The sequence below is a fragment of the Ammospiza nelsoni genome, chromosome 15 (assembly GCF_027579445.1).
Source record: "Ammospiza nelsoni isolate bAmmNel1 chromosome 15, bAmmNel1.pri, whole genome shotgun sequence".
NCBI classification, from domain to species: Eukaryota; Metazoa; Chordata; class Aves; order Passeriformes; family Passerellidae; genus Ammospiza; species Ammospiza nelsoni.
The window spans coordinates 9799165-9812238 of record NC_080647.1 but is presented as its reverse complement, the minus strand read 5'-3'; the positions used below and the strand labels follow the sequence as shown (position 1 = coordinate 9812238).

The following is a 13074-nucleotide window of genomic DNA, read 5'->3' as shown; positions in this document are numbered from 1 at the left end:
ATTGATATTTTTAATTATTGGAGGAGTGGCAGTGGACAGAATTGTGTCTGTACTAGACAAATTTGGAGGGGAGGTTTTAAAGCTACATTTACGTTCTCTGAACACAGGATGAAAGGAACACCACTCAAACCCAGGAAAATCAAAAACAAATGAAGGCTAAATGAAACAAACAAAAAACTCAAAACAAAAACAAAATAAAAACTACAAAAAAACAAGCAAAAAGAACCCCATCACCCATCAAAAAAAAAAAATAAGAAAACAATACATCTCATTTACCCCAACACTCTGTGGAACAGAAAGTGACAATTTAAAGGGAAAAAACTATAATCCCCATCAAAGGAAAAGCATTAGTCTTCAACTGGAAAACAATCAAATTTAAATCCCCACGATTTGTAGATTAATGAATGCATAGAAATAAATTCAGCAACCATTTTAAGAGACAGTATAAGGCCCCATATAAACAGCAAGATAGGGAGGCATCCCCCAGTGCCACCAAAGTAGGAGTTCCCACTATTCAAAAACTGAAAGTCAATATTGATTTCTAAACCATTAATAAAATAAGTTGTATACATGCAGAGCTTTACTTCTTAGTCTTTTAAGTTCAGTGAAATATGAGTTAAACATTTTCATTCATAAAATTTGTAACTCCATATTCTTGAAACAAATGTCTTGAAATAAAAGGAAAATAAAAATGAATACATAACCAGCACTCCATTAAATTACCTCATCAAATTCTTCAGTCATTTTTCGGATAATTTCAGAATTCTGCATATGTCGGAACATCTCTGCTGTAACAACTCCTAGAATTTAGATATTAGGTCATTAGCACTGTTAATATGAAAGCTGTAGATGGCAGATGACATACCTCCTGCTACAATGTCAAAATAACCCATTTTCACCAAACCTACTGATTACACATGTATATTTTTAATAAATTTCACTTTTTTTCTTCTATCATTCCTGTATAACACATACATAACACCTTTTATTTATGTGGGGTTTAGTCTTATTCTTCTTAAGAAGTGTATTTGTGTGCATGTACACACACATCTAGAATTTACTCATTCACTCAATCAGAAGTCAAAGGTACTTGTGCCAGGCCTCTGTACCAGTGAGCATTCCACCATCTGAAGTGACCTTTTGGGACTCAAGATTCTAAATAGTCCAAGACAATTTCCAACAGCTGTATTGCTACTTCTTCTCTTCTGCACTATAATAAACAGAGCACTTTTATAAAATTTCTATTTGTCTTGGCCTCAAATTGTTAGACCTCCCAAAGTTTACTGGAAAAATTCATGACAAGGATCATCACAGAAATCATTAAAGGATTCTGCAGCTTTATCTTGTAACAGAAATCAAAAGGTCACTATTCCTGAAAGTGCAGATAATCTCTGAGGAACACTGTTCGCTTTCTGGATATTTACACTCACTTAAAAGTTTATCATCAGGACAGAGAAGCACTTGAGCAGAACAAATTACATCCAGTCCTCCTCTACCAAGCATAGTGACACTGCAAGGCAAGTTACCTTCTCTTCAAGAGGAGGTGAGAGATAAAAGAATGGAGGACATGGAAATGAGGAAAGAAAAATCAGAAAATAAAGAAAAAAATATGGAAACACAACCTTACTGTAGACAGGCTCCCATAAAGCTCTCCATACTATCTTTTGAAACAAGCATGTCTACAAAAGCTATGAAGCAACTTTAATCAATGATAAAACACAGGTACATCCAAATTAGAATTCCAAGACTGAATACCAATACTGAATATTAGTGAGAGGAGAAATGATTTTCTGAAATAATAGCAGGAACAAAAGAAGAAGCAGCACATGTTAAGTACCAGTACTGATTTCTATCTGCTGTAAATACAAAACGCTTAATCAACACTTTAAACTACATTATAGGATTTCTAAACCTCCTGCTCCCACATTCAGAAATACTTGTTTAACTCCAAGAACCTGAAAATGTAAACTAGCTCTGGGGATGAAGCAATCTTACAGCCTCAGTGGTATGAAAGCAAAGACTGAGAATCATGCTGTAATATTGCTTCAATGGATGAGTAACCAATTGAGTATCTTACCTTTGCAGCCTGAACACTGAATAAAGAAGTTAATGAGATCAAGAAGTGCTATATCTCGGTCATGTTTGTATGACTCTATCCAGTCATCCACTACAGACTGAAAGAAAACAAAAAGGCACTGCTCAGTTTTCATAAATTGAAGACATTGTTACTTAACTGCTTTCAAGTAAGTAATTCTTCTTCATCACTTTAAGTAACTTGAAAACTCTCTTTTTTGATTATACAGAACTAAATGTTTAAATGTCCTTTTACTGCTGTATGTTCTCAAGAACTCATTTTATTCTATAAACATATACCAGTACAAAACTGACACCTGAACATAAAGCACAAGAATACCACATCCTTCTGCAGTAACATTTTTGGGAAGAACCCAAAAAATAATTGGGGTATTTTACAGAATCAGGTTTTTTATTTACACCCTCCACCTGCTGTGCCAAGCCATTGATATTTCTTTGAAGAGATTATTTGTACATTCAATTCCAACAGCTACAGCTCCCTATATTCTTCAAAAAATGTGTCCCTTGGATGAACTTTGCTTCATCCACATTTGCCATAACAGGATGAACAGCACTGCCCTACACTCCATGGATGTTAATTACTCTGTAGTCACTAAGCCAAAGAGGAATAAGCACGTTTTATTAAAAGACCTTAATGTGAAGCGACTAAACCTGTGAAAATCATTTTGAGAAAACAGAATTTACATGCAATTATGTTTTAACCATCCATTTGTAGAGTACAAACCATCTACTGCCAAGGTCATAAAACACAGACACACAATTTTATTAACATAGGTACAAGAGACTCGCTGTAGTATCAAGTTTTCATGTTTGACTTCTTTTAATATGTCAGTACCCTTCCCTAAATGATGGAGTAATTCAGAATTTCATAAGACAGCCGGACTATGCACCATCTCCAAGGCTTCCTTGTCTGTATTCTCAGTGCTCACTCTCACAGCCAATATTGCTGTGAAGACAAATAAAACATATTGAAGAAAAATTTCTGAACAGAGATACAGCTAAATCCCTCTTCCCTGAATCTCAGATTGTTTATAGTGTCATGCACAACTGTTGTCAGCACAACAAAAACAATGAAAAACTCAAAGTGAAGCTGTCATGCTCTTTCCAGGAGGAAAAGAACCTATGAACTGGACCTGAGTGGACTGACCTGAAGGGATGAATGAAATATGGAGAAAACAAATTCGGCTTCTAAAGAAGGCCATCATGTAAGAACTGAAGAATGATAGGAATGGAATAAATATTTCCATTAGGCAGCCTTGTGTTCAGAATCTAATCAATTTAAAGAAGTGCCATCAAAACAGTTGTTTCATGAAACATTTTGTTTCAGTGAATGAACCACCACTTTCTGCCAGGGAAGAGACACCAATTCACAGGATCACAGAATGGATTCCATTGGAAAAGACCTTTGAGGTCGTCAAGTCCAACCCATTACTTAACAGCACCTTGTCAGCCAATTCAGAAGGTACAGAATAGAATTTAAAATAAAACAGTTAGCTTAAAATTATTACCAAAATTTTCCCAGATAAGCAAACACTGAGGGCCATGGAGGAAACTTTGTACTCTGACTGCTGAAATGGACTTTAGTTTAAAAATAATTAGAGAAATTTTTTTCTTCCTAGTTTTAAAAAAATTGACCACAATTCAAGTATCAATTTCCCAATTCAACAAAGTAATCAGACCTGGCAAAGGTTCATTTTGCCCTTAGAAAGCAAAATATTTTGACTGTATATAATTTTAAACAGTTAAAAATTCATGAAGATACAATTACTGATTACTGGCTGAACAAGCTGCACACAGAGCAACAGTTAGAGAAGTATTGCTTTTCCATCTGCTTTGAAATAGAACAAAACCAATGATGGGGAAATCAGAATTTCTCTGTGCAAATACATCCAAGTAATTTGTTCTTGTTCCCAGCTGTAAACCTTGAGAGAACTGCACAGCAACCCAGCTTCCTGCATGTGTATTACAGGAGCAGCAAACTCCAGATTTCCAGAGCTAAAGATAGTCTTTCCTCCACACTGCCAGGAGTCACATGAGTGAGTCAGCAGCAAAGCTTCATGGCTGACAGGCTTACACTTATTATACTTTAACCCTATCTCACCTGGCAGACTCACAGCCAAGCAAACACTCCAGTTACCTACCTGAATATTTCAAAAAACCAATAAAAGCAGCGCTGTATTTCTTAATAGTCTGACTTCCATCCTGTTAGTAAATGCAGTGGGGGAGTACCTAATGTAGATACTTGAAGGGGTTAAATCTACCCTAAGTTGACTTGGCCAGAGTTTATTGCTACACTGTAATTGGCTGGAATTTGGGTCAGGAAATTTAAAGAGGAGCTTGTAAGTTTTAGCTAGTGATTTTACTTTGCATGAGAGAAGAGAAGCAACTATTTATTTTCAGATAATCTAAGCTCTGGATGCATGTAAAAACTACAGATTCTTGTTAAGTTCTATGACAACAATGAGTCTAAGCCACATTTGTATTTAGTTACCACCACACAAGAAGGACTTTAAAGTTATGCAATCTAAAATAACCTTTCTTTGTTCAGGATACCAAAAACTTATTTTGAATTGTAGTACAAATTTCATCATTTCATATCTGATTATTCATGAATAACATTTAGAAATGAAAAATCAATTCATTAAAATTCAAACATCAACAAAGCAAAACCACTTTATTTTTATTCTTATATAGAAGTAAAAACAGCAAATTGAAGGGGAAAAATTACTTTAGACTTCATTTGATTAAACTGCATGTAGAAGAAAATATTGTTATATTTAAATTGTATCTACATCCCAGCCAAAGAGCTATCCCAGGCCTTACCTGCATAGCACTCTTGCCCATTTTAACTACTTCAAAGAGCATCATGTTTTCCACACCATTCTGTTGGTGATGTCCATTCATCCGATTGGGACCACCGGGTTTCCCCCCTCCGTTTCCACTTTTTCCCTTCTCTGCTGGTCCTTTTTTTCCTTTTTTACAGGTCTGCAAGCACACACACAAGAGGCTTTATTTAATTATCATTAAGTATTCAAAAAAAAGAAATCATTATCCATACCATGAAAAATATAGGCAAGGCCTTGGATTTTCAGCAACCATATTTTTCAAATGTCAGTGTATCTGTGTGTCCCTGTGTGTATGTTTATGTATATATAAAATAAAAATTCAGAAATTGAGAACAGCTGATCCTAAGTGATACAGAGACCCACAAGAACACTACAGGCTCCTCCTTCATTTAAAATCTTTAAGCAACTAAATATGTGATTAGTGATAGTGTATAACACAGATCTTTCTTGTGTTTAAATTGTAAAACAGATTATACATATTTCCTTTTAAACAGCTAAGGCAATTTCCTTAACACATCACAAAGTCTCCTCTGCAATTCATTAACCTTTTGTTTTTTCATCTGACTAAGTTGGCAAGTGGGGATGAGGAAGAGCAGACAGGTGTGTCTGTAGAAAGAGCATAAAGTACAAATGACATGACCATTGTATAAAATCCATCAGTACCTCTCCACAAACAGGTCTCTGCCCTGGTGCAGGCTCAGGGGGTGCCCATGAGGGTCACAGCCCAGGCCAGCACGGCAGGGAAGGAGCCTGTGAAAGGCACATGAGGGGGACAACTGTCCCAGGAAGGGAGACAAGGGCTGGGGACTGGGTTTAGACCTCCCACCCCACTACTGTAACCTCCTGTCTGCAACTGTTAAAAAACTCTTAACTGAATTATTGTTCTGTTTGCTTTTCAAACTAAAAAACACAGAATACATGATGAATTCAAGTATAGGATGGAAAATAAGCCAAGAGATTGATCAAATCAAAGCTTATCCTTTCCTCCCCTGCCTCCCTTATGCCTTCAGAGCACTAAGGAAATAATACAGGAACAGTCAGGATGAAGCATTTCCATGCAAATACAAATATGAACTCTCTTCACTGGCAGTTTCAGAAAATATTCCTTCTTGCTCATTCAACTTCAAAAAAAGCGCTAAACTCTTCAATTTATAATAGTAGAAACGTTTCAGTATCCCCAAAGAGTGAACATACTTTGCCTTTGCCTTGTTTTTGGTTTTTTCCTTCAATATCCTCAAAGTCTGTATCTGAAGAGAAGTGTGTTTCAGACTCCCTGCAAGGATAAAAAGACAAACCATTCACACATTTCATCAGAAACATTCTTAAATATATTACATAAAATCACAGTATGCTCTCAGTCTAGTAAGTCAACACCAAAGGTGATGAACTGGATTCTTTTGGTCTGCTTAAAATAATCACTTTACTTCTCTAACCAAAAGTGTAATCTGTACCTAATTCTAAATCCTGGAAACTCAAATGTCAGTTTCTTAAAAATTGTGGGAAGACAAAAGGCTTAGTAAAATTATGTCAAGAACACCTAGGAACTGATGCCTGAGGGAAGCCATTAATTTGGCTTTAACTAAAGCATTTGGAATGACATATTTTACATATTAAGTGACTCACTCCAGTTAAGGGCAAATATTTCAACTACTTGATTTAAAATAAAGGTTTTTTAAATTTTTTTTTAATCTGATTTAAGTTACTGTTGAATTAATACTCAATTAAATTTTTTAAATGGTTTTACCAACTTCTCAATAGAAAATAAAAATATAACACCATGTTTTATTATGTTTCCTTGTTTCCAAAAGAAAGTAAACCATAGCACAAAAAAGACACAATACTTTTACAAACAAAACAACAAATTTTTAAAACACTTACTGAAGGAGAGTAAAATCAGTTGGTATTTCTGGAGCTGCTATCATTTCTTTATCATCTTCTGGAACACCACTGTATTAGAAAGATATTCAAAAAGCAGTCTGAAGTGCAAGCTTACTTTTCTTTCTTCCTTTGTAGCAGACAACTTCTAGAATGAAATAAATCAAAAAATACAGTGAAAATTATTCCACATATGGAAGGATAAAGAGTTGGAAACACAGAAAATATAAACCATACTATCCTCTGTTTCCAACCAAGCTTTTCCCTGCTTTAAAGATTTTGAGTCCTCTCATGATCCTACTAATATAGTGACTCCACAAATGGTAAAAGCACTGCAGAAAAATAATACAGAAATACTGTAAAAAAACTCAACCAAACAAAATGTAACAATAAAAAAAAACTCAAAAACCCCAAACAAACAAACAAAAAAATCACCAATCACCCCACATTTTCTGATTAGGATGAGCAAACTGGAATAGTTTTCATTAACATCTCTAAGCAGCAGAGCCCAGAACGACCACACTAGGGTAATTCTAGTTCTAGTTGACCAAACCAAAACCAGACTTGATGTTGAACTTGAAGGACAATATGTGTATACTTCAAGATATTATATATAGCAACTTTACATCTCCAACTTGCCAACTTCCATGTAATCTTCCATAAATACAATGTCTTACAACAAGTTCTTATAACCAGCTGCTTCAGAACTCCATGTCTTCCAGAGCTGATAAACCAGACTTACAACAGGTTTAACATTTGAAGCATTTGACAAGACTCTTAGGAGTATCAAGGAAGATAACACTATCCACATAGTATAAAGGAAAACATTGGAAACACAATTCTATTAGCAAGAAAACTAAAGATTGTGAAATACTTGCTTTAAACTTCATTATACTACTGTTCATTATAATAAATTTAGTTTTTTCTCTTATTTTTCCTATCATCTATGAGGGGAAAAAATTTCCCTGGATACTTCAAGTTTCAGCCATCCACTAAGGTTTCTGTGTCACTTTGCTCCCCAGGCTAACTTTTACACAGAGAAATTAAGGAAGTATGCTGTTCAGGAATTTTAAAAACAGAATACCAAGGAGAAAAACCTTCAGAATCAGTCTGCTGAATCTACAGCTTTCTGGAGTGATTAGGTATTTGAGGGAAAGATTTCATTTTGGCATGCTAAGCACATGTTGCTCAAAGCCTGGTAGCTCTGCTCCAGAGCCTGCATTTCAACTGAGCGTGCGGCAGAGGCTGGACAGGTTTTCTCCTGCAAGTGCTTATTCTGAATGCTAGGGGCCACTGTAGCTTCCAGATTTAGAGAAATGAGAGAAACCATAAACTCTGAACTTATTAAGTTCTCTTTCTTCACATTTCACGTAATTACATTAAAGTAGAGAACCACAGTGGAAATAAATAGTGGCAAAGGCAGGGAGATTCAAGATGATCAATCTCAAGACAGGCTGCAAACACAAAAGCATCTTCCATCCAAAACACAGCAGAAGATAAAAAGCTCCAAGAAAAACCACGGCAGCCCCCTCTGCCACTGCATTGCTCCCTTCTCTAAAGGCACCACACGGGCACATGACCAATGCACTCCATTCACCCTCCCTGTGGCAACCCCTGCCCAGCCACTCACCATTGCAGGCTCTGCCCATGCAGTATCACCCAATCAAAGTCCCCACTAAAATGGGCAAAATACAACTCAAGTACTTTCCCCTGAGATTTTCAAGTTAAACTGGTTCAATAGCAGATTTCCAGAGTCAAGGCACTGGAAACACAAGACTGCATAGCCTCCAGCAGGGGAGGGAAGGGTAAAATTCCCTTCTTTGGTGGCAAGGTGATATTATACCATCCAGGCCATCTGTGAAATGCCCTGCTCAGAAGCCAACATATCGAAAAGCTTTACACTTTGGAATTGTTTTGTGCACTTTGTACTTATTTATCTCTTAATATTTACTTTTATTTCAATCAGCAACTCCAACTTGGGAAAAGGACAAACTTTAATGACTTGGTCATCAGGCTTGGCACCTGCTCAGCTCTACATGGAGGGGGAACAGAAAAAAGAAAAATGAAGAAGAAAGATAAACATCTACACAAGTTCTTTTTGAGGAATGCTTGTGATTCAGTCCCAGTGCAAAGCAGAGATGCAAACTTCAAAAACCACCAGTTTCAAGTTCAACCTGTCTATCAATGTCCTGGTATTTGATTCTTCCTAGTTTACATTTTTCAATGTTAAGAGGCAAGACATCTACTAAAGCAACAATCATACTCCTTACAAGCAAATTGGCTCCTTATATGAAACCCGAACATTCCATCCTACAAAATTTTGCAAAAATCTCAGTAAATTCTTAGAATCACAGAAATTAAAGAAAAAAAAACAAAAACTATGAAAAAGAATGGGCAAATTACTAGAGTACTTGTTCTCTACATCAAACAAGCCAAATAAATCAGTAACAAAAGCTGTCTGCCATTTACACCAACTTGAACTTCTTGTCAGAACTGTTCATCTTAGTACAGACCACAAAACATGAAAGAAAACGCAGCATTTGTCAGAATCACCTCCTGGAACAGAACAGACATATCAAGTTCAGCCTGATGCTGAAGCATTAACTACTAAGATTTATATTTTTTGTTTTTCTTGAAAGTAGAACAAACTTAGCCCTCATGAGTGCAACTAGATACTGGTACTCTGGAAAACAGAAGCTAGAGATGAACAGCTGGCAATGGTGCACAAAGAAAGAGTGTAACAGATCTCAGGTGTGAAGCTTAAATTCCAGCAATGACCAAAACCCCCTTGCATTTGTCCTGCTAAAGAATAATCTTACAAGATTAATACACATATCCAGAAAGCTCAGCCAGCAGGATCAACCCATTCCAGTCAGCCCCCTCTGGCAGTGGCCAAGAGAAGCTGCCCAAGGAAGAACACTGTTTTCTTTAGAGCAAAGTTTCCCTGAATGCCTTCCTGGCATCCAGAAATAATCTATGGCTTTTGCTGGCCAGAGAGGTTGTCCCTATACTTCACAACACCTTATTTTTTTCCATTAGTATTTCCAAATAGTTTTTGAACTCAATACTCAATGGAGGATCTTCCATCCAAGAACTCCCACAGCCAAATTCCATACTACAAAAAGCCATATTCTTTGCCTTGAATTTATTACTTTCCAACTTTATGTCATGTTCTCTTGTTCTGGTATGGGAGAAGTGACACTGGTCATTCCCCAAGATCCTTCATCCCATTAAACACCTTCTGGGAATTCAAGACTACTGCCAGCCATGTCTTCATGCCCACACTGGATGACTCATTCAAAGCATGCGGTTCAGGAAGTCAATACAGAAGGATGCTTATATGAATGATTTTCCTACCAAAACTTTTTAAATACATCAAGTTCATATATCACAGTGAAATTCTTGCAGATGTCATTCCAAACGGTGCAAGTTTACATTATCTATTAAATGAGTTCTAATAAATTGTTTTAAGAACTCTAGGAAGTTAACTCTAAACTAAACTATATCATAAAAATCAGCTCTTGAGTTTCTTTTTTGGCATGTTCATAGAATTCCAACCTTAATTTTCCCAAGCAGATACTGAAATCTCTCAAGCCTGTGAAAACTTTAAAAGGCATTCAACTTTGTGAAATCATAATTAAATTATTAACTATAAAAAGAAAATGTATCCTGCTGAAGGATCACAAGGTGGAGCTCTAGCCTAAAGCTAACTGAAGAAACTCCAAAAGACAGGTCATCCAGAGGTTGACCTAGTTATTTCTCTGCAATAAACTTTATAAAGACTGCTAAAATTGTGACAATATTGAAGCACATTTCCTTTAGATTTGTATTTAGATTGTTATGACACCAGAGGATTTCTTCAACTTTCTTAAATAAAGGCACATACATGTTTGAGTCCAATGACTCTTACAAAGACAAAAATGCATACAGCTACTGTTGTGTGACTAATCTCAGTATTTGGCTTTCGAAACAACCAGAAGGATTTCAAAAAACATTTTAAGAGCAGAAATAATGCATCCCTTTATTGTACCTTGCTATTTAAAACTTTGCTAACAAAACATTACTGAACTAAAAAAACCTACTGGAACAACAGGAGCAGTCCAGCAACAGTAATCATACATAATGCTTCCAACTAGAAATGTAGGAGGGGCTCCTACTTAAAAGAATTTGACTGTTAAAGGCAAGAGGCAAGCACGAAACACTAAAGGCAAGAGGCAAGCACGAAGACTCCAAAAGCATATTCATTCAAAAACAGATTTAAACCTTAAAGGCTATTTATCCCTATTACATTAATATTTAGGTATGGCTGTGATTAACTCAAATACACTGGTCAAATGTTGACTCTGCCAAAAGTGGACAGCGTTCACCAGCACAACTCACACAATAACACATCTGCTGTCATCAGCAGTTGCTGAGGGCTACCTGTCCTCCCACAATCCCTGTTACATGCACAGATCTATTAATGCAATTCAGTGAGCAGCATTTGCTCTAAGAATATACCTAATTATATGTGTATACACACATACACTATAAACAATCCCAAAACCAGCCCCAAATGTCTGTGCTTTGTACACTTGAGTAAATGCAGTAACTCCAGGGTTATTGATCAAGCTCACTGTGAGGTTTCAGGTAGATGGGTTTTGGTTGGGGAGGATTCTCTACACAGGCTGTTTATTTTGGTTGCTGTTGGATCCTTGGCATCTATCACCTGGAAGTTTTATAACGCAAATCAGGAAGACAGTTATCATTTTGCTGGGAAGACAAAGATGAAAATTTTAAAATATGGCTACATGGCCAGGACAAAGATTTGGGTAATGCAGAATAGGCTGTTCAGAGATGTATTGATTTTTTCCTCTGTAATATAATTAATCACCTGTAAAATCAAGGACCTCACTTAATTCAGAAAATTAGAACTTCTCAAACTATGATGCTGAAGAGTATGGCTGAAGTTCATCTCTGAATTATTTACCTATCCATGAATGAGAGATGCTGATGATTCAGGACCAATTATGCAACAGCAACAGTTACAATGCTAGTCAGATAAAATTTAAATAAAGGATCAGAAATATGTCCAGTATTTTCTCTCAACTATTTTAGAAGAGAAAAAGAGCATCAACTACATTATACCTCTCACTCCTTTCTCTGATAAACTAGAATGTGCCTAACCTTTTGTTTGATTAAAAAGTGTTAGTTATTCAGGAAAAAAGAAGACAAATCTGCTTCTTCATATTCCTTTTGCTCCTATAAGTGGACTTGTAAGCAAGATTTTGAGCAAGTGCATGACATTCTCTACAGACCTCAAAGAGTGTGTTATTTCTACTAATAGTACACAACCTAGTATTTCAGCTGCCAACAAGCTTTGAAGCAATTCTGCAATTTGAGTAAAATACAGAATACATACTTCAGGTGTAATTCTGTAATGTAACTGTACTTTAATATTAGTTATAACCATATCAGTAGTTTTGATCATATTAAGATAGTGCAATCAAGAGTAAACAAAACAATAATGTAAGGAATACCTTTATCTGTGTGGTTATTTCTGTGCTGTTTGCTTAACAAATGAGACTTGCAATTCCTTTACAGAAAGGCCTGAACTAGAGACCATCAATCTACAATTCTTCCTTGCTTACCAAGAGAGACATGGTCAATATACCCAGCACCAATCCACTGTGCCAGTGCAACAAAGAACCTAAATTACTGAATTCACACAGCTCTTATCTTTTCAGTCTCTTTCTTCTCATTTTTTTCCCTAAACTTCCAGCTCTTACACCCCCTCCACACCACTTGGGACATACATCCCTCCATCTTTCAAAAAATTTTTAAAAGCCATGTTATGATGATTGTTGATTTTATGCCATCACTACGACTTTTTCCCCTGGCCTGCTCTTTATTAATTTTTTATAACATTTGCTCTTTAGTTCATACAACAAGTCTGCTGAATAAGTGGGGAAGAGCCATCTCAGAACATGCCTTTCCAACACTGTGGGCTGTTACTGCAAGCAGTAGGTTTTCCTTTCCTCTCTCTAAACACACAGGAAAGTTTCTGCTCATTCTGGCACTCAGGCAAACCAGCAGCAAAAAAATTATAAAACCAAAACCATTTCCTTCCCCCATGATTAGCCCTCCATTGGATCAACCAACTGAATCAACTCCTCCTGCAGCCACACAAGTCACTGGATGCACCATGGGCAGCTGAACTCTACCTTCCCAACAAAGGCAATGAGGAGCTTTGCCAGCTTTGTCAGAGCACCCCCAGCAG

At 36.4% G+C, this 13074-nt stretch overlaps 1 protein-coding gene across 4 annotated transcripts in view; it reads right to left on the bottom strand.

Annotated features, from left to right (window-relative positions):
• Positions 1-13074, bottom strand: part of STAG2 (STAG2 cohesin complex component) — a 72691-nt gene that overhangs the window by 29639 nt on the left and 29978 nt on the right. For all 4 annotated transcript variants that reach the window (XM_059482999.1, XM_059483002.1, XM_059483000.1 and 1 more), the window contains exons 2-6: positions 6819-6963; positions 6135-6213; positions 4918-5079; positions 2078-2174; positions 724-800 (exon numbers count right to left, since the gene is read on the bottom strand). In XM_059482999.1, the coding sequence (XP_059338982.1) occupies positions 724-800; positions 2078-2174; positions 4918-5079; positions 6135-6213; positions 6819-6862 (459 nt within the window). In that variant the 5' untranslated portion in view covers positions 6863-6963. The remainder of the gene's footprint in view (positions 1-723; positions 801-2077; positions 2175-4917; positions 5080-6134; positions 6214-6818; positions 6964-13074) is intronic.